The sequence below is a fragment of the Gopherus flavomarginatus genome, chromosome 1 (genome assembly GCF_025201925.1).
Source record: "Gopherus flavomarginatus isolate rGopFla2 chromosome 1, rGopFla2.mat.asm, whole genome shotgun sequence".
NCBI lineage: Eukaryota > Metazoa > Chordata > Testudines > Testudinidae > Gopherus > Gopherus flavomarginatus.
In genome coordinates this window covers 378,039,402-378,063,232 of record NC_066617.1, presented here as the reverse complement: position 1 = coordinate 378,063,232, position 23,831 = coordinate 378,039,402, and the positions used below count along the sequence as shown (strand labels likewise).

Sequence of the window (23,831 nt, the reverse complement as noted above, 5' to 3'; positions counted from 1 at the left end):
CCTATAACAAAAGGTGAGGTAATAGGGTTTCCCCCCATCTAGGGTTTTATCCAGATGCTCTGATTTTTGGCTTCTGAGTCTGGATGCCATGCAGGGTTGTCAGATACCTGGTTTTGGGCTAGAAAGTCCAGCCAAGAAGGGGATCGGACTGTTCCTGGTTCCTGCAGGGCAGTGGGGAGGTTTAAGGTCATTAACCTGCCCCTGCTCATCTGGGGCCACACCATACCAACAGGCAGGCCCCTTGTTCAGGCTTCAGCAGCTCCCAGCCCCGCCCCAGAGTAGAGCAGCCCAGCTGAGGCAGGGACAGAGGGGGAGAAGATTGAGGGAGGGAGGGAGGGGAGTAGAGAAGCCAGGACGTAGGGCAGGTGGGGTAGGAGTAGGGCCTTAGGGAATAGGTAGGGCAGGGGGCAGAGTCTCAGGGTCCAATTGTTGCCACCTTTCTAACTGCTAAGAATTAATAAGTTCTATACAGACCTATTCCCCAGTTTGTCAGGCTGACACAAGACAGTAAGGTCAGTAAGGCCAGGAAAGGATTTAATATCTTTTTCACTGCCCAGTAAGTGATTGAAGTAAGAGGGCCCAGCACCATGTCACGAGCCAGTGCTTCACGGAGCTCAGTCTCAGAACCAGAGCACCAGGAGAAAACTTTAGTTAGAATCATAGAATCATAGAATATCAGAGTTGGAAGGGACCTCAGGAAGTTCTAGTCCAACCCCCTGCTTAAAGCAGGATCAATCCCCAACTAAATCATTCCTTATAAGTAATGAACCGGAGCAGCCTGTCCCGGATCTCTTTGGTCCTCACCCCATAGATGATGGGGTGTAGCATGGGGGGCACCAATAGGTTCATGTTGCCAATTAGAATATGGAAATGCAGGGGCACATTCTTTCCAAAGCGGTATGTGAGGGAGGAGAAGAGACCTGGAATGTAAAAGGCTAAGATGACACAGAGGTGGGAGACGCAGGTTCCAAAAGTTTTGAGCCGGGCTTCCTTTGTGGGGAGGCTGAAGATGGCCCTGAGGATCTGGATGTAGGACACAGTGATAAAAATCCCATCCAGACCCATGACACACAATAGCACAAAGAGACCATAGTAACTGCTGACGTGGGTGTCGCCACAGGCCAGCTTCACCACGGATATGTGTGCGCAGAATGGCTCGGGGATGATGTTGGTTCTGCAGTATTGCCACTGTCTTACCAGGAAAGGATAGGGCAGTGCAAGCATGCTACTGCGCAGCATCACAGCCAGGCCCATCTTGGTCACCACGGGGATTGTCAGGATGGTGGAATGTCTTAGGGGATGGCAGATGGCCACATAGCGATCAAAACCCATGGTCACAATGATCCCGGACTCCATCACTGAAAAGCAGCCAGTGAAGTACAACTGGGTAAGGCAGGCATCAAAATCGATCTCCCTGGAATTGAACCAGAAGATTGCCAGCATTTTGGGTAGGATGGACGTAGACAGGACCAGGTCAGTGACGGCCAGCATGCAGAGGAAATAGTACATGGGGCCATGGAGGCTCGGCTCCATCTTCACAATGAACAGGATGGTAAAGTTCCCCAAGATGGCTATGGCGTACATGGTGCAGAAGGGGATGGAGATCCAGACATGGGACGCCTCCAGGCCAGGAATGCCCAGCAGGATGAAGGTGGAGGGGTTGGTGAAGTCAGTTGTGTTGGAATTTGACATGGAGTAGGGTTGAAGGTCTCCAACTCTGAGGTAGAACTGTGTTTCCTGCATGCACTGTATGGTCTCTTTACTTCCTGTATGTGCCCTGGGTCTAGCGTGATGGTCGCAGTACAAATGCCTGGATGGAGAGACAATGTTAATATGAGACACTGCATACACTACAGGAGGCTGTTCTTGTTGGTGAAGCAGATTGATCACTCTTCACACACAAAAAAGAAGACATTTTCATTATTCATAGAAATAAATTATGAACAACTGACCCAGTAATACCAGTTTCATATGTTATGGCATGTGTTAACAATTCCTACATGTCATGGTGTGGTAAAACTTAAAAGGCAATAGCAGTAACACGACATTGGGTACTGGTTATCCATCATTGTTCCTTATAGCAATGAAACCCAGGCTGGGGACTCCATGCTGTAGGGAGTTTCCCATTCACCCAGTTGCTTAAAACCTGAGAATGGGAAAAAAAACCCACAAACTTTTGCCAAGTCGTGCTCTGGGGGGAACATCCCAGCTAGACGCACCCCACGGAAAAGACCTGGGCATCATTGATAGCAACTCAGTGGAAACATCTGCTGTGGTAAATGATGGGGAGTAGAACCTCTTTTATGAACACCCACCCAGCCAGTCAGTTAGCTATAAAAATCCTTCTTAGTGGCTGTTCTCTAGTTGCCTTACTTGTACAGAGTTAATATGTCTCACTGAAATACTTAGATTAGGGTAAGTGAGTTTGAACTTGGGCAAAAGATCCAATGGGAAGACTAGAAACTTTTAAAATTGAGAAAAAACTTCCCCTCTTTGTGCGGGTTGTTGTTTTCTCTCGGCTGGAGAGACAGAGAGCAGCAGGTGTCCTGTAAAGATTGGGCCGGATATGAAAAATCATTAGCATTTATACCTAAAAATTACTCCTTTGGAACTACAGATAAGCAAGTAGAACAGGAAATGTTTAGTTAGACGTGATCTGGTTTATCGCTTTATTTTGGGCTTGTAGAGTCTTCTGTGCTAAACGCAGGGGTTTCTGTTTTCTTTGTAACCTTTAAACTGGACCCCAAGGAAGGCATTCTTGGGTGTTAATGATTTCAGTTGCTCTTTTAATATCTAGCAACACCCTGATTTTCCAGATGTGTTGTTATATATAAAAGGGAAGGGTAACCACCTTTCTGTATACAGTACTATAAAATCCCTCCTGGCGAGTGGCACAAAATCCTTTTACCTGCAAAGGGTTAAGAAGCTCAGGTAACCTAGCTGGCAACTGACCCAAAGAAGGGGGAAAAGGCTTTGATATGTCTGTTCTTTGTCTGTCTGTTCTGTGTGCTTGCTGGAGACAGATCAAGAAGGCAAGAATCCACTCCATTAGAATTAGTAAGTAATAATAAGAGAATTCATTAGCTTACTTTTATATTGGCTTGTGATTTTCCTTCTCTAGAGGATGTCTTGTCTAGAGGGAGTTCTTGTCTAGAGGGGAGATCCTCTATGTTCTCGAATCTTTTGTTATTCTGTAAAGTACTTACCATCCTGATTTTACAATTAACATACATCTTCTAAGAAGCTGATTGATTTTTCACCATTTTAAGATCCAAGGGTTTGGATCTGTGTTCACCTGTACCAATTCGTGAGGATATTATTCTCAAGCCTGCCAAGGAAAGGGGATGTAGAGGGATTGGGGTGATATTTTTGGAGGGTGGGGCTCCAAGTGACCGTCCTTAAATGTTTGTTTAAATCACTTGGTGGTGGCAGCATTACCTAATCCAAGGTATAAGAAAGAATTTGTGCCTTGGAGAGTCCTTAACCTAGGATAGTAAAAATAAGCTCAGCGAGTCTTTCCTGCGGGTCCCCACATCTGTACCCCAGAGTTCAGAGTGGGGATGAAACCTTGACATGGTGGCAGAGCAGTGGGATCATTTGGAACCAGAGATCATTTTGAACCAAAAGCCCAGTAGAATTTTAAAAGGACATTTTTTTTCCTTTTTGGCTGTTTAGAAAGCAGATAGAGATCTTCTCTCTCTTTGCCTGGAGGCAGAAGTATCAGGTCCTTGTAACAAAGGGATGTTTTTAAGCTATGAGCAGCTGGAGATTTTTGTCTCTGCCTGAGGGCAGGGTAGTTAACTTTCTACAAGGGAATTCACAAGCTAGTTTTTTGTTTTTGTTTTTTCCCTTTCTAGCTCTCGGGTTAGGCTAGGTTAAGTACAAAAAGCAGAAACATGCTTACCAGTGAAACAGCTAATAAACTAGAACTATCTAGACTGGATGCAAAAGAGAAAGAAAATGAACACAAGATACTGACTGAATTAAAACAACTAGAAATTAAGGCACAGGAAGCTGCCCACAAGAGAGTGCTGGAGTTACTAGAAAAAGAAAGGCAGCATGAACTGGAGTTAGAGAAGGCAAAGAGTAAGCAGAATGTACCAGACAACCCTGGCAATCCTTCTCCAGGTACCGCTTCCCATCCCAGAAAGTTCCCCATCTACAAGGCAGGCGGTGATACCGAGGCCTTCTTAGAAAATTTAGAAAGGGCCTGCCTTGGGTACAGCATCTGTACTGACCACAAGTGTCAGCTATCCACCAATCCTTAGTGGACCCCAAATTCATCAAACCAGAGGCCCAAGTGACAATTCTACCCTCCAAGTCAAACTCTCTAAACTTGCCTACAGCCGAGTTGCCTGTCCAGTACAAAGGCTGGTCAGGAACGTGGACTTTTGCAATTTATGAAGATTATCCCATTCCTATGCTACTGGGGCAAGACTTGGCTAACCATTTGAAGCTAGCCAAGAGGGTAGGAATGGTCACCCACAGCCAGGATAAGCAAGCCTTCAAACCTATCCCTGTTCCTGAGCCTTCCACCATTGCCAGCATTGAGTCCAGTGCTTGCAAGCCTATCTACAACTTCAACACCAGAGAGCACCAGCGGGCCTGGACTGGAAGCAGCAGCAGCTAACCCTGCACAAGAGGCTCAGCCAGAGCCTGAAATACCACATTGTGCACCAACAGAGAATGGTTCACAGTCAACAGAAATAACTCCATCACCTACATCACTTTCAGAGGGACCAAGCCCTGGTCCACAATCCAGTGAGGAACTGATGTCTCCAGCATCAAGGGAACAGTTTCAGGCAGAGCAGGAAGCAGATGAAAGCCTCCAGGGAGCTTGGACGGTGGCACGGAGCAACCCACCGCCTCTCAGCTCTTCAAACCGACCCCAGTTTGTTGTAGAACAGGGACTTTTATATAAGAAAACTTTTTATGGTGGTCACCAGGAAGACTGGTATCCTCAGAGACAGTTGATAGTTCCAACTAAGTACCGGGTAAAGCTTTTGAGCTTGGCCCACAATCATCCTAGTGGCCATGCTGCGGTGAACAGGACCAAAGATGGCTTGGGGAAGTCATTCCACTAGGAGGGAGTGGGCAAGCATGTTTCTACCTATGTTCGGACTTGTGAGGTGTGCCAAAGAATGGGAAAACTCCAAGACCAGGTCAAAGCCTCTCTCCAGCCACTCCCTATAATTAAGGTCCTATTTCAGTGACTAGCTGTGGATATTCTGGGTTTTTCCCAAAGAAGGCGTCCGGAGGAAAGCAGTACATTCTGACTTTCATGGATTTTGCTACCCAATGGCCAGAAGCAGTAGCTTCAAGCAACACCAGGGCTAAAAGTGTGTGCCACGCATTAACAGACATTTTTGCCAGGGTAAGTTGGCCCTCTGATGTCCTTACAGATTCAGGAATTAATTTCCTGGCAGGGACCATGAAAAGCCTGTGGAAAATTCATGGGGTGAACCACTTGGTGCCACTTTACCACCATCAAACCAATGGCCTGGTGGAGAGGTTTAATGGAACTTTGGGGGCCATGATATGGAAATTCGTCTTCTCCAGGAACTAACATTCTAGACTTTGTAATCAACCTACAAAGCACCCTCCGACACTCTTTAACCTTTGCTAGAGAAAACCTACAAGATGTTCAGGAAGAGCAAAAAGTCTGGTATGATACATATGCCAGATATTGTTCCTTCAAAACAGGGGACTAGGTCATGGTCTTGAAGGCACTCCAAGCCCATAAGATGGAAGCGTTGTGGGAAGGGCCATTCACAGTCCAAGAGCGCCTGGGAGCTGTTAACTATCTGATAGCATCCCCCACCTCCAACCTCAAGCCTAAAGTGTATCATGTTAATTCTCTAAAACACTTTTATTCCAGAGTGTTAAAGGTTTGTCAGTTTACAGCCCAGGGAGGCAATGATGCTGAGTGGCCTGAAGGTGTCTACTAAAAAGGAAAAAGTGATGGTGGTGTGGAAGAGGTGAACTTCTCCATGATCCTTGGACGTCTGCAGCAATAGCAGATCGAGGAACTGTGCACTAACTTCACGTCAATGTTCTCAGCCACCCCAGAATGGACCGAATGGGCATACCACTCCTGTCATAAACAGACAGTTAAGGGTTAATGCCTCTGTTACCTGTAAAGGGTTAAGAAATTCCCCTAGCCTAGCTGACACCTGACCAGAGGAACCAATGGGGGAACAAGATGTTTCAAAAGGAAAGAGGGAAGTTTTCCTTTGTTTAGAGTCAGTTTCAGTTTCAGCCAAAGTAGAAAAGATCAAGGAATCAGCCTCTTATCAGAGTAGTGAGTAAGAAGGAAGGAAATAAATAGGTTTATGTTTATTTTCTTTTTGTAACTTGTCTCGACATTAGGGGAATAATCAAATTGGGAACATCCTCTGTGTTTTGAATCTGTTGTCTGTGAGATCAGCTTGTATGCTGTCTCCCAGAGGTTTTTTTTTCTTCTACCTTTCTTTTCTTTAATTAAAAGCCTTCTTTTTTTAAGAACCTGATTGATTTTTCCTTGTTTTTTAGATCCAAGGGAATTGGATCTGGATTCACCAGGGATTGGTGGGGGGGAAAAGGAGGGGGATTGAGTAATTCTTCCTTGTTTTAAGATCCAAGGGATTTGGATCAGTGTTCACGAGGGAATTGGTGGAGGAGTCTCTCAAGGCTACCCAGGGAGGGGAAGGTTTTGTGAGGGAAGACAGAGTTTTCCAAAGGACTCAAACATTTGGATGGTGACAGCCTATTGATCTAAGCTGGTGATTAAGCTTAGGAGGTTCACATGCATGTCCCCACATCTATACTCTAAGGTTCAGAGTGAGGGTGAAACCTTTGACAACTCCATTGACACAGGTAATGCTCTCCCAATTAGAGCCCAGCCCTACTGGGTGTCTCCTTAAGCCAAAATTGCTATAGAACAAGAGATCCAGGACATGTTACAGATGGGGCTAATCCTCCCCTCTAACAGTGCATGGGCATCTCCATTGGTTCTAGTTCCCAAACCAGATGGGGAGATTCACTTTTGCATGAACTATCATAAACTAAATGCTGTAACTTGCCCAGATAACTATTCAATGCCATCCACAGATGAGTTATTGGAGAAACTGGGACATGCCCAGTTCATCTCTACCTTAGACTTAACCAAGGGGTACTGGCAAGTACAGTTAGATGAACTCACCAAGGAATGGTCAGCCTTCATCACCCACGCAGGGCAGTATGAATTTAATATGCTCCCTTTTGTGCTGCAAAATGCACCTGCCACCTTCCAAAAACTTGTAGATGGTCTCCTATCGGGATTTGGAGAATCTGCAGTCGCCTACCTTGATGATGTGGCCATCTTTCCTGATTCATGGGCAGAACACTTGGAGCATCTACAAAAAATCTTTAGGCACATAAGGGAGGCAGGACTAACTGTTAAGGCTAAAAAGTGTCAAATAGACCTAATCAGAGTGACTTACCTGGGGCACCAGGTGAGTTAAGGAACTATCAACCCCCTACAGGCCAAGGTGGATGCTATCCAAAAGTGGCCTGTCCCAAAGTCAAAGAAACAGGTCCAATCCTTCTTAGGTTTGGCCGGATATTACCGATGATTTGTGTCACACTAAAGCCAAATTGCTGCCCCACTGACAGACCTGACCAGAAAGACACAGCCAAATGCAATTAAGTGGACTGATGAGTGTCAGAAGGCCTTTAACCAGCTTAAAGCAACACTCATGTCTGACCATCTGCTAAGGGCCCCAGACTTTGACAAACTTTTCCTAGTAACCACAGATGTGTCTAAGCGTGGTGTAGGAGCAGTTTTAATGCAGGAAGGACTGGATCAAGAATTCCATCCTGTCCTGTTTCTCAGCAAGAAACTGTCTGAGAGGGAAAGTCACCGGTCAGTCAGCGAAAGGAAATGCTACGCCATTGTGTACACTCTGGAAAATCTCCTCCCATGCATTTGGTGATGGTGTTTCCAGCTACAAAACAAGCATACTGCGCTGAAGTGGTTTCACACCATCAAGGACAATAACAAAAAACTTCTTTGGTGGAGTTTAACTCTCCAAGATTTTGATTTTGAAATATACTACATTCCGGGAGCTTCTAACAAAGTGGCTGATGCTCTCTCTCGTGAAAGTTTCCCAGAATAAACTGGTTAAAATCGTCTTTGAAATGTGGAAAGTATTGTTAGTTTGTACAAAGTCAGTAGGATATGTAGAGGTGCATGTGTCTTATTAACTCTGTTTTCTCCTAGAGCTCCAGGAAGAAATCACAGCCAGCGTGGAACCGGCTGTCCAACACTATCTGTGATTTGGGGGGGGTGTCATAAATATAAAGGGAAGGGTAACCACGTTTCTGTATACAGTACTATAAAATCCCTCCTGGCCAGAGGCACAAAATCCTTTCATTTGTCCCTTCTCACCTTAAATTCTGTGAATCTATCGATAAAGAAAGCAGACGAGGCATTTCTATTGGTGTGGTAATTCAGTTCCCTTGAAAGTCTGAACATGTAACACTGATGAAAGCAAATTGTTTATGTAATCCACAATTGGCCTGTGGAACTCCTTGCCACAGACATTATTGGAGCAAAGTGCTTAGCTGAATGGGATTCACAGATAGATTGGCCATTGTAGGTGGCACTGGTGGCACTATCTTTAGGTAAAGCTGCCTGAGATCTTCAATAAGGTGACCTCATTTCCAGTTGGATGTAAATTTTCCAAACTGTAAGTGTTCAGAGAGAAATATCCTACGCTGGGTGAATTTGTTTTTGAAAGTTTCAGACATAAGTTAGGAGTTAGGAGACAATGTCTTGGCCATGTTATTCCAGTGAGGAGCATTTCCACCTGCATGTTTCCCAGCAGATAAAAGTCAGGTACCAGCCACCTCTCCCCATTTAACAACTAGAGCCCTGAAACGCAAGAGGAGGAGGTGACAGTCTCTGTACATTAACACACAGCTGACTCTTTAAGGTTTGTACTCATTTTTTGTTCCAAGGGGAGTTTTGCCTCAGTGGGGCCTGAGCAAACTATGGGCCAGGGCCCCAGAATTCAGCCTTTGTATTATACATCTACTAATACCTTTCTCCTGGAGGATCCTCTGGGCCGCTGGAAAACATGCATTTGCCTTGGGTAGGAAGCCATCAGCTGGGGCGGACAAGTGTGCACAGAAAATACTGGAGCAAACTCATCCACTGTGGCAAGGGCCCTGGGATGTTTAATGGCTGTGCAGGGCAGAAAGTACCACAGACTTACTGTCTATCCCATCATGCCCACGTTGCACTAAGTTTGTCGAGGGGTTGAGCTCCTCTGCAAGAGATGGTACCTGTGAATTCTGAGATTGAAGCGTCTTCCCTTGGAATCCCTCTCTGGTAGCCATGTCCCACACCTTTCTCACTCCAGCATCTGCAGCAGCGTCCTATGCCAAGAGCTGACACAGGGGTGTGCACAGTTTATAACCTAGCTTTGTGCAGCCTCAGGTGGGTTCACTCGGCCTCCAGGTGAGAAGCAGCATCTGGATGCAAACAGGCTGGAGATCAGCTGGTCTGTGCTTCTGTTCTAATTATCCAGCTTTAGGAGTAAACAGTAATTAAGGGAGTTTCCCAAAGGGAGTTGAGAACTCTTGGGCTCTCCCCTGAGTCAGACAGAAATTGGCTGCTCTGTGTGTTTGTATATATGTAAAAATTCTAGTTGATTAGGAAGAAAAACTAGGGATTAGTACTAGATCTCCATAGAGTCTGATACCTTGTCAATACCCAGGATGGAGGAGTAGATAATAGACAAATAGATCTGGAGACGGGTGCCTGAGGGGAGACAAAAACACTCTACAGGCAGAGAGTTATTGCTAAGATATCAGAGATTAGTAATTCTCCTCAGTAACTATCATCATGCTGTGGAGCACCTTTCATTGAAGGATTTGAAAAAGACTCTGGAACGTCAGTACGAACGTATCCCCATTATACAGATAAGTAAACTGAGGCAGAGGGAACCGTGACCGGTCAAGGTCACATAGACCTTGAATGGCAGGATGACAGATAGAACCCAGCAGTCCTGACTTCCCTGCCCTAACCACAGTCCCTCTCTCATGCCAAGAAGGAAAGGGACTCCCGCTCTTGCATGGACTGTCTGTTGGGTGGGATGCAGAAGAAAGGCTGGAAGAGGGATCTGGAGCCTTCCCCATCCTCTCAAGGTGAATCTGAGGCTTTCAGAACTATCTGGGGTTTGTGAGTGTTGTCAAACGTCACCAGTGTGGTGCTCTGCTCTATCCAGTGTTGATAACAGTTGGCTACGTACTAGTGTTTCCTCTGCATACTGCCCCGGCTCTGCGCAGATCGCTGACACAGCAGACCCCGAGAGAACCCCCAGTGACCACAGACTCCCATAAGGTACAAAGACACCTGGCCAGGTTTATTGTCAAACAAAACACAGTCTCTAGCTCCCCAGATCAGTTATCTACAGTTCTGCTAGTGCAGATGTGCTCCCTTACAATGGACACAGCTCAGTCATTGGTGGGACTCTCCATTGCCCCTTCCGCTGGACAAAGACACTGCTTCAGGGATGCATTTTTATACACAGGTACAAATAAGTTACACATCACTCCTGACATATTGAAGTACAACCCCTCTGCATGTTGGGGTGCTGCTTCTCTCCTCGTACATAGTGGTCCGAACAAACCAGTCAGTCCAACATATTATTCTTTGAGCCTGTCTGTAAGATGGGTTGGCCTGTTCCTTGTTATCTCTGTTGAATGTATTCATACCGGGATGTCCAGTGCCACCCTGGCACATGGATATTTGCAATTAGCAGCCTTCTTCTTTATCACTATTTATGTTGTGGAAGCCTCCAGAGGCTCCGCTGCAGTTCAGGGCCCATTGTGCTGGGCCCTCCGCGCACACAGGAAAAACAGCCCCTGTGTGACATCATTGACAGGAACTGTGAATCTATAGACCATTGTTGCAACCAAGATCCCATAGTTATCCAAAAGCTTGTACAAAGGAGGTGTTTGTGGAAAGGTTGTAATTTACTGGTTAGGAATATGCTGTCTGTAACTGTGTATCCTGTTTGTATCTGAAATTATGAATATTGGCTATATACTTGTATCCCAATGTGTTTCATTCTGACTAACATGAGTGAAGCATTTGGTCAGCTTCTTGAGAAAGGACTATTCTGGGTAAGTGCCCAGTCAAGAAACACTTAAGTGACATTGGACCTTGGGAGACTCCAATCCACATCTGAGAAGCCTTCCTGGGAACGTTCAAGGTAGCAAACTACCCGCAAACTGAGTCATGCATGGACATGTGACTTGCCCATGTGACTCCAAACTCAGTACTGCTGCTGTGATTTTCCACAGTAAGAATAAAGGGGTTTCCTTCCACCTGGCAGAGGTTATTAAAGGCCCTTGAAACCCATCCATTTTCTCTTCCCTCCTTCCGACCTCTGGAGGAACTTTACTACAAACTGATGCTCTGAACGAAGGACTGAAGGACCCATCCAAGCTGAGATGTTTGTACTCCAGAGACTTGATTGGTTTAAATCAGCAGTAATCCCATCAAGCCTGAAACAAGCCTGAACTAAGAACTTCACAATTGTTGTGTGTATTTGTTACCATTTAACCTATTTCAACTCAAATCTATATTTCTTTCTTTTTATGAATAAGCCTTTAGATAATAGATTCTAAAGGATTGGCAACAGCATGATTTGTTGGTGAAGGCTGAATTATATATTGACCTGGGTCAGGGGCTTGGTCCATTGGGATCGGGACAGACTTTTTTTTTCTTTTACTGGGGTATTGGTGTTCATAACCATTCATCTCCATAAGGAATGATGCTCGGGGTGATACTGGAAAACTGGTTTGGTGCCTTTGTAGTGAAGGAACCCAGCCTTAGGATGTGACTGCCTTGCTCCAAGCAATTTGTCCTGAATCGATACTCTCAGTAGTGTCCCACCAGAGGCCACATTGTCACACCCTGTCCCAAGGAGCTTATTGAAGACACAGCTACTGTGTGTAACCAACCGGAAAAGAGGTGTGCAGGAAGATGGGGGAGTAACAGCACTGAGACTAGGTGATTACATAGGCTGCTGGGTGGGTGTGAGACAGCGGAAATGCACAGCCCTGCTATAGCTGTTATAAGTGTGTCCTAGGCCTTTAAGAGCAAAGCACATGTTCAGGGCCAAGCGAGAACCGGTCATTGAGTGGTGGCTGTGCCAGACACACAGCTGGGAGCGTGTAGCTCTCCGTTAGCTTTAGTAATTCTGCTTTAGTTCTACTCACGCCTCCCTCCTTTGAGTGCAGACTGAGCCTCCATCTTATAAATTCCCGAGAACCCCTGGTACCAGTAAGGAGATCAGAGGAGAAGGCAGAGGTAACAGGGTTGTGGTGAAAGAAGGAAGGAGCCATCCTGGAGATGGAACAACTGAAAGCCCCCAAGGAGTTGAAAGCCTTCAAACTTTGCCTATACTAGAACTTGTATCTGTAAAACTTTTGTTGGTTGGGGTGCGAAAAAAACCACTCCCTTGACCAACAAACGTTTCACTGGTAAAAGCACCAGTGTGCACAGTGTTATGTCAGTGGGAGACAGAGCTACTGCTGCTGGTTCGGGGTGGTTTAATTATCCCAGGAGGAAAACTATTGCTCAGATGTTTCCTGAAACTTCATCCAAAAGAGGCTGTAGCGGGGCTGCCAACCCTTCAAAATGCCTTGCTCTGCCCACTGGCATCGCCTTTGTCGTTCTTGTTTTCAGCTTCAGCCCCCTGTTCCATCCTGGTGAACGTGGTGTTGTTGTAGAGAAAGCAGAGCAGGAGCTCGGTATCATGTGCACATTGCTGGCATTTGAGTCCATGTTGTATGACCATTTCCCACAATGGCTGCCTGGAGGTTCTGAAAGGCCCCAGAGAGGGAACTGATCCTCGTGGGACTCCACCAAGGAGGGATATAGTGCTGCAGTTGCAGTTTCCCATTACCAGTAATTGGTTGTGTCCCTCCCTGGATTCAGACCATTTTAGTGCATCCTTTTAGACTCCTGCTGCCTCTTGGGTGACACAGCAGCATCTCATTGCCAACAGAGTCAAATAATGCAAAGAAGTCCAGGAGAATGAACACAAAGTCCTCCATCTATTGACAGGAAGAGATTGTCCATTGGTGCATTTAAACCAGGCAAAGTGGATAGCAGTTGATAGAAAGGAGAAATTATAAAATACTGAAAATGGATAAGGGAAGCAAAAGACATCAGAGACAAATCCATGGCTGGCAGGGCTTAGGAAATAAGGAGAATATTTTTTAGTATATTAGAAACAAAGGAAATCTACAGAGTGGTATAGATTTTTACTAGATGAGGATGGTAACCCTGTTCATAATGATGCAAAAATGGGAAAAATGTTCAATAAAGCTTTCTATGCTGCATTTGGAAAGAAGCAGAATGATGCATTCAGTTCACATGAATGTCTTTTCCTTCCACTGGTAATTATGGCGGATGGTAAATAACACCTACTAGGGATCGGTATTTTTCAATCAGCGTTCCCAGATATAAAGCATCCAAGGAGTCCTAAAAGAGTTTTCTGAGGAGATCTCTGCACCGGTGAAGTTCATTTGTAATAAATAATAGAGAACATCGCAGAAGGCTGATAGACTGCTAATGTTATGAAAGTATTCAAAAAGGGATGAGTTTTGACAGTTCACGATTGCTTTAGGGAATCACAAATGTGGGTGATAAAGGGAACTGGGGAGATGGAATAGCTTTACACCATTGCAATCTGTTTGACCTAGTACCACGTGACATTCAGATTACCAAACTAGACCTAGCCAGTGTCACTAGAGCACTCATTACATGGAGTGAGAACTGGCTAACTGACGGATCTTGTGGGGAGTTATCTCTAGGCTTCCTCGACTCTGTCTGGTAAAATGCTGGAAGAGACGATCCGTGACACATGTGGAAAACCCTCAAACCACAAGCTTGCAGGTGTGCACCGACAAAAACAGTTGAAGCACTCGATTGGAGCCCTTATAAGACAGCAGTGGGCGTAAGCTAAGGAAAATACAAACAGAGGTGGAGAATTTAGCAGGGTAATTAGAGGATAATTATTGGGCCAAGACAAGGCCAGAACTGCCTGCCTGGGTAGGGGGAGGGTTAATGCTTACAATAAAGGGGAAATGCAAAGACACCTCAGGATCACCGCTCTGGATGTGCGGGAGGTAAACGAGTGATACAGCTTTGCTTTCACTTTTGGCTAAGTTCCTGCTATAGTAAATGGTAATCTCATAACCAAAGACTCCATTCTCCGTGTGTTCCTGTGTGCCAGCTCGACAAGCCCAACAATAGTGGGATCCCAGCTGAACCACCATCAGAGCTCAGCATGGAGACCTCATGGGGAATGATTCAACAAGAGGTTTTCTAGTGGTTCAGAAAGGTCCTTAAGCACCTAACCCCCACTTCGTGTCTCTAGGGGCCTGGCTGAGGGGCTGGAGAAAGGTGACTATTTCCATGTGGGACTGACAGCTGTGAGTCCTCTCCTGGGGCCAGGTGCGTCAACGCTTTCTCATGAGAGACTCGAGAGAGATGTGGGAGACCCAGATCTAAAATCTCTGCTCTAGCCAATTTGCAGAAGAGACATAAACAGAGGACTTCCGCAACCCATGTGAGTGCCCTGAGTACCAGACAAATGGCTATTCTGAGCTGGGCTCTCGGTATCTCCAGCTGGAGCTCTTGTACAAATAAACATTCAATGGAGCAGGGATTTGACTCTGATTCTCCCACTTTCCGGGTTATAGTCTCCTCACTTCCTTTATGTGCCCAAGGTCTAGGACAATAGTCGCAGTAGAAATGCCTGGATGAAGACACAATGTTGCTACTGGAAGCTGTTCTCATGGGTGAAACAGATTGTTTGCTATTCCCACACTGTAAAACAGACTTGGTCAAACTATGGTCCACGGGCCACATCCAGCCCGCAGGACCTTTCTGCCCAGTCCATGAGCCCCCAGCCAGGGATCCTAGTCCCCGTCCCCTCCACTGTTGTCCTTCTTTCCCCGCAGCCAGATGTTGCAGCTGCTAGCTCCTGCTGTTGGTAAGGGGGTGGGGAGTGGGGAGGTTAAGTAAAGGAGCTGGGGATCCTGGGGGGCAGTCAGGAAGGAGAGGGCGGAGGATCTGTGAGGGGAGTGGTCAGGGGATGAGGAACAGGAAGGGTTGGGAGTGTGAGTCCCGGGGGGGCTGCCAAGGGCGGGTTTGTGGATAGGGGTTGGCAGTCAGGGGACAGGGAGAAGGGTGTTTGGACAGTGGGCAGTGTCCTGGGAGGGGGCAGTCAGGGGACAAGGAGCAGGTGGAGTTGGATGGGTTGGGGGTTCTGAGGAGGGCAGTCAGGGGACGGGAAGTGGGAGGCGGTGGATAGGGGGTGGGGCCCAGGCTGTTTTGGGAGGCACAGCCTTCCCTACCTGGCCCTCCGTACAGTTGCGCAAACCCGATGTGGCCCTCGGGCCAAAAAGTTTGCCCACCCCTGCTGTAAAATGACCGTCATTATTCAGAGAAATGAATTATGAACAATTGACCCTATTCATGCAAATTCCATATTTTATGCTGTCAATAAATCCTACATTTCGTGGTGTGGGAAACTTTAAGAGGCACCAGCAGGAAACATTCATTATCCCTCATCGTTGCTTAATTCAGTGAATGGTACACTGGAGAACCCAGGGTGTACTGAGTTTGCCATTCACTCAGTTGCTCAAAATCTGAGAGTGGGAAAAAACCAAAGATTTGCTAAGCGTTCTGTTGGGGGAAATGTCTGAGCTGGAACACATCTCAGGGAAAAAAGACCTGATCTCCATGGAAACACCTCCTCATTCGCAGTAGTAGCCAAAACAGGACAATGTTCACATGCTTACGGAATAGGGTGGAGAAACACCTGCTGTGCACATGCACTCAAGTTTTGGTCACCGAATCTCTATAACAGCGATAGTAGGTAGAATGGGGGTTTCCAAGGCAGTCTATGAGAACTGGGAAGGCTGTGTAGCAGGGTGGTTACCCTGCTCCTGCTCTGAAGGGCTTAAAGCAGCCCAAGGAGAGGGCTGTGACAGAGAACAGCTGGGCTGATGGGGGAAGCAACTGCAGCTGTAGCCAGTGAAATCAGGGCCCAGCTGGCCTTATAAGAGGGCAGTGGGCTAGAAGCACAGACAGTCTCCCTCTGGCTGTCCAGGGAGATGGGCCTGGGTGCAGGGAGCTGGACACAGGGTACCTGAGTGGAGCAGGGCTGGGGAAAGGCAGAGGAGCTGGGGAGCTCCAGCCTGGAAAGCCCCAGGCTGCGGCCTAGCTCAAGGCCAACAGGTACTGGGGTTTGCAGAGGCCAGCCCAGGGGTAGGCCAAGGCACCAGGTCCAAACCCCTTTGCCTATGATGAGTGGCTGATGCTGCAGTCTGCCCCAGGGCGTGGGGCTAGACAATGACTGGCAGTAGCCTGATATGGAGGCGAGGTGGGGATAGAGGGTGGGGGTTCCCTGGGTAGAGGACACCCTGAGACGGAGGGGTGTATGGCCAGGGAGCAGCACCCCAGATAATGGGGCACCGGGTCTGAGAGGGACATGGGGGTCAAGCGGCAGCAGGACCCTGGCCTGCAGAGGGTGCTCTGAAGGCTGGACGAGCTAATTCCCAGAGACAACCAGCAGGAGGCGTTACAGGGTCACAGCTGCCATATGTGGACAGAATGAAAAGTCTGGGACTATTCAGTTTAGAGAAGAGACAAAGAAGGGGACATGCGATAGAGGAGAGGAAAATAAAGAATGGAACTGATGACATTCAAATGGACACACAGAGAACAGGTCCCAACCAGTAACATCTACAGGCACTTAGTGCTTCAAAAGGGCTTATTCTCTAAAGCTGAGGCAAATTGTCAGGAAAACTGTTGAGGAGGAAAAACTGAGACAGAAAAATGGAAATGAAAATTGGGGGTTCTTTAAGAACTGTTTATTAGATAGCTAAAATGTCACAGTTCCACAATCAAGAAAGTGGACAACTTTGGCCAAAAACCCAGTTCAGTGGCAAAGGGAAGCCAGCAATTAAGGATGAAAACTGGAACTTCTATTTCAAAAGGGTAGTATATGATTACTGCAGGGATGGAGGAAATGCCAGGTGTCAGGGTTCACCTCCCACAGTCTGAGGTACAGATGTGGGGACCTGCATGAAAGACCACCTAAGTTTATATTCTAGCAGCTTAGGTTAAAACTTCCCCAAGGCACAAATTCCTTTTCTTGTCCTTGGACAGTATACTGCTGCCACTACCAAGTGATTTTAACAAAATATTCAGGAAAGGGAAACTTGGAATCCCTATCCCCACAAAATATACCCCAAGACCCTTCACCCCCTTTCCTGAGCAGATTTAAGAATAAACTATGAACCAGTTGTCTTAGCAATGTGAGTAAGGAATGGAGTCCCTAGCCTATATTTGTCAGAGGGTGGAGATGGATGGCAGGAGAGGTACCAACCAATTGTCTTAGCAATGTGAGCACAGGCCAGACCCTTTGTCTTCAGGACACTCAAATCAATCAGGTTCTTAAAAGAAGAACTTTATTTATAAAGAAAAAAACTAAAAGAACCACACCTTCAAAACTAGGATAGAAGGTAACTTTACACCCAGAGGATTCCCTAAGAATGAAAGAAACTATCTATGTAGCATAGGAAAATTCACAAGCCAAAAAAAAAGATAACCTAACACATTTCCTTGCCCTAATCACAGTTTTTATGGTTTTAGATGGACTATTCCAGGTATATTCTCAGGAGATGTTATGCCTGCTTGGCTTCTTCCTCCGTCCAGAGAGGGAACAACCCAAAGAAAACACACAAACAAATCCTTCCCCCCAGATTTGAAAGTATCTTCTTTTCTCATTGGTCCTTCTGGTCAGGTGCCAACTAGTTTATTTGAACTGCTTAACCTTTAACAGGTAATGCAATCCAATCCTGTACAGCTGCCAAGGACACATAAAGGTTGCTACCCTTCTCCCTATATTCATGATACCAGGGTTATTAACCGAAGCCAGCCCTTGCTCAGCCAGGGTTGCTTTGTATCTGCAGGCAGGCTACATGTCATGTTACAGAACTCCCTGTCTGTGCTTGAGCAGAGGGAACCCTGCAGGTTAGATGTGCTGTTTAGGGAGCCGGGGGGGGGGGCGGGAGGGGGCTCTAGCTCCTCCTAACTTTAGAAGGTAATGTCAGAGTCTCTGCAGTGGGGTGGGCGTGGAAGGAATGGAATTTCCTCAGAAAATGGAAGAGAGGGAGGAGGTGTTTCTCCAGCCCTTTAAAAACACAGATGTAGGGTGAGCCAGAAGAAGCTGGGGCAGGAGAGAGGCACACAGGCAGAAGAAGGGACTCCTTGGTTGCAGGGCTTTGGCTGCAGCAGAGGCAGACTCCAGCTAGACGAGAAGCCAGGAGTAGCAGGTGGTGGCCCCTGGACATCTGATGTTCTAAGATTCTATGACAACCTAAAGGCCTCTGGCCAAATCTCAATGATGCTCCAGGGTGGTGCGGACGCACTGGCAGGGAATGGTGTGCAGGTATTGTATAATGTTTACCTGGATCTGGGTACCTCTTATGCTTCGCAGATGACACTAAACTGAAAAGAATGGGAAATATTCTGGACGGTAGGGATAGGATACTGAGGGACCTAGACAAATTAGAGGATTGGGCCAAAAGAAACCTGATGAGGTTCAACAAGGACAAGTGCAGAGTCCTTCATTTAGGTAGGAAGAATCCCATGAACTGCTACAGACTAGGGACCGAGTGGGTAGGCAGCAGTTTGGCAGAAAAGGACCTAGGGGTTACCGTGGATGAGAAGCTGGATATGAGTCAACAGTGTGCTCTTGTTGCCAAGAAGGCTACAGGCATTTTGAGCTGTGTAAGTATGAGCATTGCCAGCAGATCAATGGACATGATCATTCTCCTCTACTCAACATTGTTGAGGCCTCATCTGGAGTATTGTGTCCAGTTTTGGGCCCCACACTACAAGAAGGATGTGGAAAAATTGGAACAGTCCAGAGGAGGGCAACAAAAATGATTAGGGGGCTAGAGCACATGACTTATGAGGAGAGGCTGAGGGACCTAGGATTGTTTAGTCTGCAGAAGAGAAGCTGGTTTCAACTACCTGAAGGAGGGCCCAAAGAGGATGGATCTCGGCTGTTCTCAGTGGTAGCAGATGACGGAACAAGCAGTAATGGTCTCAGGTTGCAGAGGAGGAGGTTTAGGTTGGATTTTAGGAAAAGCTTTTTCCCTAGGAGGGTGGTGAAGCACTGGAATGGGTTACCTACTGAGGTATCAAGTATCAGAGGGTAGCCGTGTTAGTCTGGATCTGTAAAAGCAGCAAAGAATCCTGTGGCACCTTATAGACTAACAGACGTTTTGGAGCATGAGCTTTCGTGGGTGAATACCTGCATCTGAGGAAGTGGGTATTCACCCACGAAAGCTCATGCTCCAAAACGTCTGTTAGTCTATAAGGTGCCACAGGATTCTTTGCTGCTTCTACTGAGGTGGTGGAATCTCCTTCCTTAGAGGTTTTTAAGGTCAGGCTTGACAGAGCCCTGGCTGGGATGATTTAGTGTTGGTCCTGCTTTGAGCAGGGGTTGGACTAGATGACCTCCTGAAGTCCCTTCCAACCCTGATATTGTACGGTACTATGATTCTATGATTCACATAATTCTATGATCAATGGCTGGATGTCTAGTTGGCAGCTGATATCAAGCAGAGTGCCCAAAGGATCAGTCCTGGGGCTGGTTTTGTTCAACATCTTCATCAATGATCTGGAGGATGGCGTGCACAGCACTCTCAGCAAGTTCGCAGATGACACTAAAGTGGGAGGAGAGGTAGATATGCTGAAGGGCAGGGATACGGCCCAGAGTGACCTAGGCAAGTGAAAGGATTGGGCCAAAGGAAACCTGATCAGGTTCAACAAGGCCAGATGCAGAGTCCTGCATTTAGGATGGAAAAATCCCATGCACAGCTACAGGCTGGGGACCGACTGGATAAGCAACAGTTCTGCAGAAGAGAATCTTGGGATTACAGTTGACAAAAAGCTGTTTATGAGTCAATAGTGTGCCCTTGTTGCCAAGTAGGCTAATGTCTGCTTGGGCTGCATAGGTAGGAACACTGCCAACAGATCGAGGGAGTTTTTATTCCCCTCTATTCGGTACCGGTGAGACCACAGCTTTCGTATTGCATCCCGTTTTGCTTCCCACCCTGCGCAGAGAAAGTATGTAGAGAAATTGGAGAAAGTCCAGCAGAGGGCAATGAAAGTGATTAGGGAGTTTCAGCACAAGTTATGAGAAGAGGCTGAGGGAACGGGCCTTATTTAGCCTGCAGAAGAGAAGAGTAAGGGGGGATTTGATAGCAGCTGTCAACTACCTGAAAGGGGGTTCCAAAGAGGATGGAGCTCGGTTGTTCTCAGTGGTAGCAGATGACAGAAAGGAGCAATTGTCTCAAGTTTCAGTAGGGGAGGTCTAGGCTGAATATTAGGAAACACTATTTCACTAGGAAGGTGGTGAAGCACTGGAATGGGCTACCTAGGGAGGTGGTGGAATCTCCTTCCTTAGAGGTTTTTAAGGCCCCTGTCATAAACAGATAAGTAAGAGTTAATAAAACAGAAGTATTTCATATTTCTTTTGCCTGTAAAGGGTTAACAAGAACAGTGAGCCTGGCTGTCACTTGACCAGAGGACCAATCAGGGGACAGGATACTTTCAAATCTTGAGGGAGGAAAGTTTTTGTGTGTGCTGTTAGTTTTTGGTTGTTGTTCTCTCTGGGTTCTGAAAGTGACCAGACGTGCAACCAGGTTTCTCTCCAATCACTCTGATACAGTCTCTTATATGTCCAGAATAGTAAGTATTAGGTAGATAAGGCGAGTTAGGCTTATTTTTGTTTTCTTTATTTGAAAATGTGTATTTGGCTGGAAGGAGTTCAATTTTGTACTTTGCTGAAAGGATTTTAATTTGTACTTGTATACTTAGGCTGGGAGGGTATTCCCAGTGTCTATAGCTGAAAGGCCCTGTAACATATTCCATCTTAAATTTACAAAGATAATTTTTACTGTTTTTCCTTCTTTAATTAAAAGCTTTTCTTGTTTAAGAACCTTATTGTTTTTTTATTCTGGTGTGACCCCAGGGGACTGGGTCTCGATCCACCAGGGAATTGGTGGGGAGAAAGGAGGGAAGGGGTAGAGAAAGGTTAATTTCTCTCTCTGTGTTAGGATTACTTTCTCTCTCAGGGAGAGTCTGGGAGGGAGAGAGATAAGGAGGGGGGAAGGTGAATTTTCCTTTCTGTTTAAAGATTCAAGGAGTTTGAATCACAGTGATCTTCCAGGGTAACCCAGAGAGGGGAAGCCTGGGAGAGGCAACGGTGGGGGAAAGGGTTTTCTTTCCTTGTGTTAAGATCCAGAGGGTCTGGGTCTTGGGGTTCCCTGGGCAAGGTTTTGGGGGGACCAGAGTGTACCAGGCAGTGGAATTCCTGGTTGGTGGCAGCACTACAGGTCCTAATCTGGTTTTCAAGCTTAGAGGAATTCATGCTGGTCCCCATTTCTTGGACGCTAAGGTTCAGAGTAGGGAATTATACCATGACAGCCCCTCTTGACAAAGCCCTGGCTGGGATGATTTAGTTGGGGATTGGTCCTGCTTTGAGCCGGGGGTTGGACTTGATACCTCCTGAGGTCTCTTCCCACCCTAATCTTCTATGATTCTCTGATTCTGGGGAAGTGGTGAAGCACTGGAATGGGTTGCATAGGAAGGGTAATCTCTGTACATTCAATACCGTCAGGGACGCCGACATGGGGAGACAAATGGGGTAGCTGCCCTGGGGCCTGGCAATTTAGAAGGGCTTAGGTCTCCCAACCGTCACTACTGCGGCTTCAGCCAGAGCCCCAGGCGGTGCGGGTTGGGCAGTGCTGAAGGGCTGGATGAGGACGTCTGGCCCCACAGCCCCGCCCCTTCTGATTGAGGCCCTGCCCTTTTTTGGGGTCCCAGTGATACACCTCCATACCAGTAAGATTTTTAATTTACTTTCACCCCTGTCGCCCAGAGCACCCCAGTGACTGTGGTGCATTGGCAAGTTTCTGAGCTGGAGACAATGAAGAGTCTCGGAGTTCACAGCTCACATGAGAGGGGTCTCACATCCTCCAGCTAGTTCTGGAAACCTCACATTCACCTTGAGAAGATGGTGCAGAATCAGGCTCCCTCTTTGCGCCTTCCCTCTGCATCCCACCCAATGAACAGTCCCTGCCAGAGCGGGAGCCCATTTCCCTCTTGGCATGATTATGGAAGGGGAGTCTCTATGGGCAGATTTTGGCAGATCAGTAAAGTGCCTGAAACTACTATGGCTTATTGCTAAAAACAGTCTAATCAGCAGTCTCAACTTGATCAAGGCAAGAGGGGAGTGGGTTTTGTGTGCCACAGAAAAGGTAGCTTGACCCTGTCATAACATATTTCCCAGATTTGGACCTTAGCGTCCAAAATATGGGTGTTAGCATGAAAACCTCCAAGCTTAGTTACCAGCTTGGACCTGGTAAAGCTGCCACCACCCAAAAAATTAGAGTGGTTTGGGGCAGTCTAGTCCCCCCAAAAACCTTCCCTGGGTAACCCAAGACCCAAATTCCTTGAGTCTTACAACAAGGGAACAAACCATTTCCCTTTTCCCCCCCTCCAGGTGTTCCCTCCCTGGGTTCCTGGAGAGATATACAGAAGCAAGCTCCGTGAATCTAAACAGAGGGATTCCACCCTCCCTATTTCCAGTCCTGGAAACACAAGTACTTCCCTCTTCACCCAGAGGGTATGCAAAGTCAGGCTTGTAAATCTAACACACACAGATTTCCCCCTGACTTCTTCCTCCCACCAATTCCCTGGTGAGCTACACACTCAATTCCCTGGAGTTCCCCACTAAAGAAAAACTCCAACAGGTCTTAAAAAGAAAGCTTTATGTAAAAAGAAAGAAAAGTACATAAAAATGGTCTCTCTGTATTAAGGTGACAAATACAGGGTCAATTACTTAAAAGAAATATGAATAAACAGCCTTATTCAAAAAGAACACACTTCAAAAGACTCCAGCAAGTACACACATGTAAATACAAAATAAAAACCCTATAAATCACTATCTTATCTTTTGTACTTACAACTGGGAAACAGAAGATTAGAAAAGCAGGAGACAGAAAAATCCTTCCATAGCTGAGAGAGTACAGGCACAAGACAAAGAACAAAGGACTCACACACAAACTTCCCTCCACCCAGATTTGAAAAAGTCTTGTTTCCTGATTGGTCCTCTGGTCAGGTGTTTCAGGTTACTTTCCAGGTAAAAGAACATAAACCCTTAGCTATCTGTTTATGACATGCCCCCCAAATTGCAGACAGTGGGGAAGCTCACTGGCAGAGATTTCCTCCTAGAATTTTAAAATAAATAGATTAATACAACACATGCACCTTTTTACATATACTACTAAGTATATAACTAACAGACTTTTACATTTTAAGAAAACTTTGTAACTACTGGATTCTGGGAAACTCTCACGGGAGAGTGCATCAGCTACTTTGTTAGAAGCTCCTGAGATGTGCTGAATTTTAAAATCAAAATCTTGGAGAGCTAAACTCCAACGAAGAAGTTTCTTGTTGTTCCCCTTGGCATTATGAAGCCACTTTAGTGCAGCATGGTCAGTTTGTAGCTGGAACCGCCGTCTCCAAACATATGGGCGTAGATTTTTCAGGGTGTACACAATGGCATAGCATTCCTTTTTACTAACTGACCAGTGACTTTCCCTTTCAGACAGTTCTTGCTGAGAAACACGACAGAATGGAAGTTGTGATCCATTGCTTCCTGCATGAGAACTGCTCCTATACCACTCTCAGATGCATT

At 46.5% G+C, this 23,831-nt stretch overlaps 1 protein-coding gene across 1 annotated transcript; it reads right to left on the bottom strand.

The window, feature by feature from the left end:
* Positions 1 to 616: 616 nt before the first annotated feature.
* On the bottom strand, positions 617 to 1,692 carry LOC127054098 (olfactory receptor 52R1-like). The gene has a single exon (XM_050959829.1). It carries the CDS (start codon positions 1,690 to 1,692, stop codon positions 748 to 750), a length of 945 nt encoding a protein of 314 aa, XP_050815786.1. The 3' UTR covers positions 617 to 747.
* Between the last annotated feature and the right edge of the window lie 22,139 nt (positions 1,693 to 23,831).

Bases quoted from the DNA above. Each gene is read 5' to 3' on its own strand.
- LOC127054098 (XM_050959829.1), bottom strand. From the start codon at position 1,692: ATGTCAAATTCCAACACAACTGACTTCACCAACCCCTCCACCTTCATC.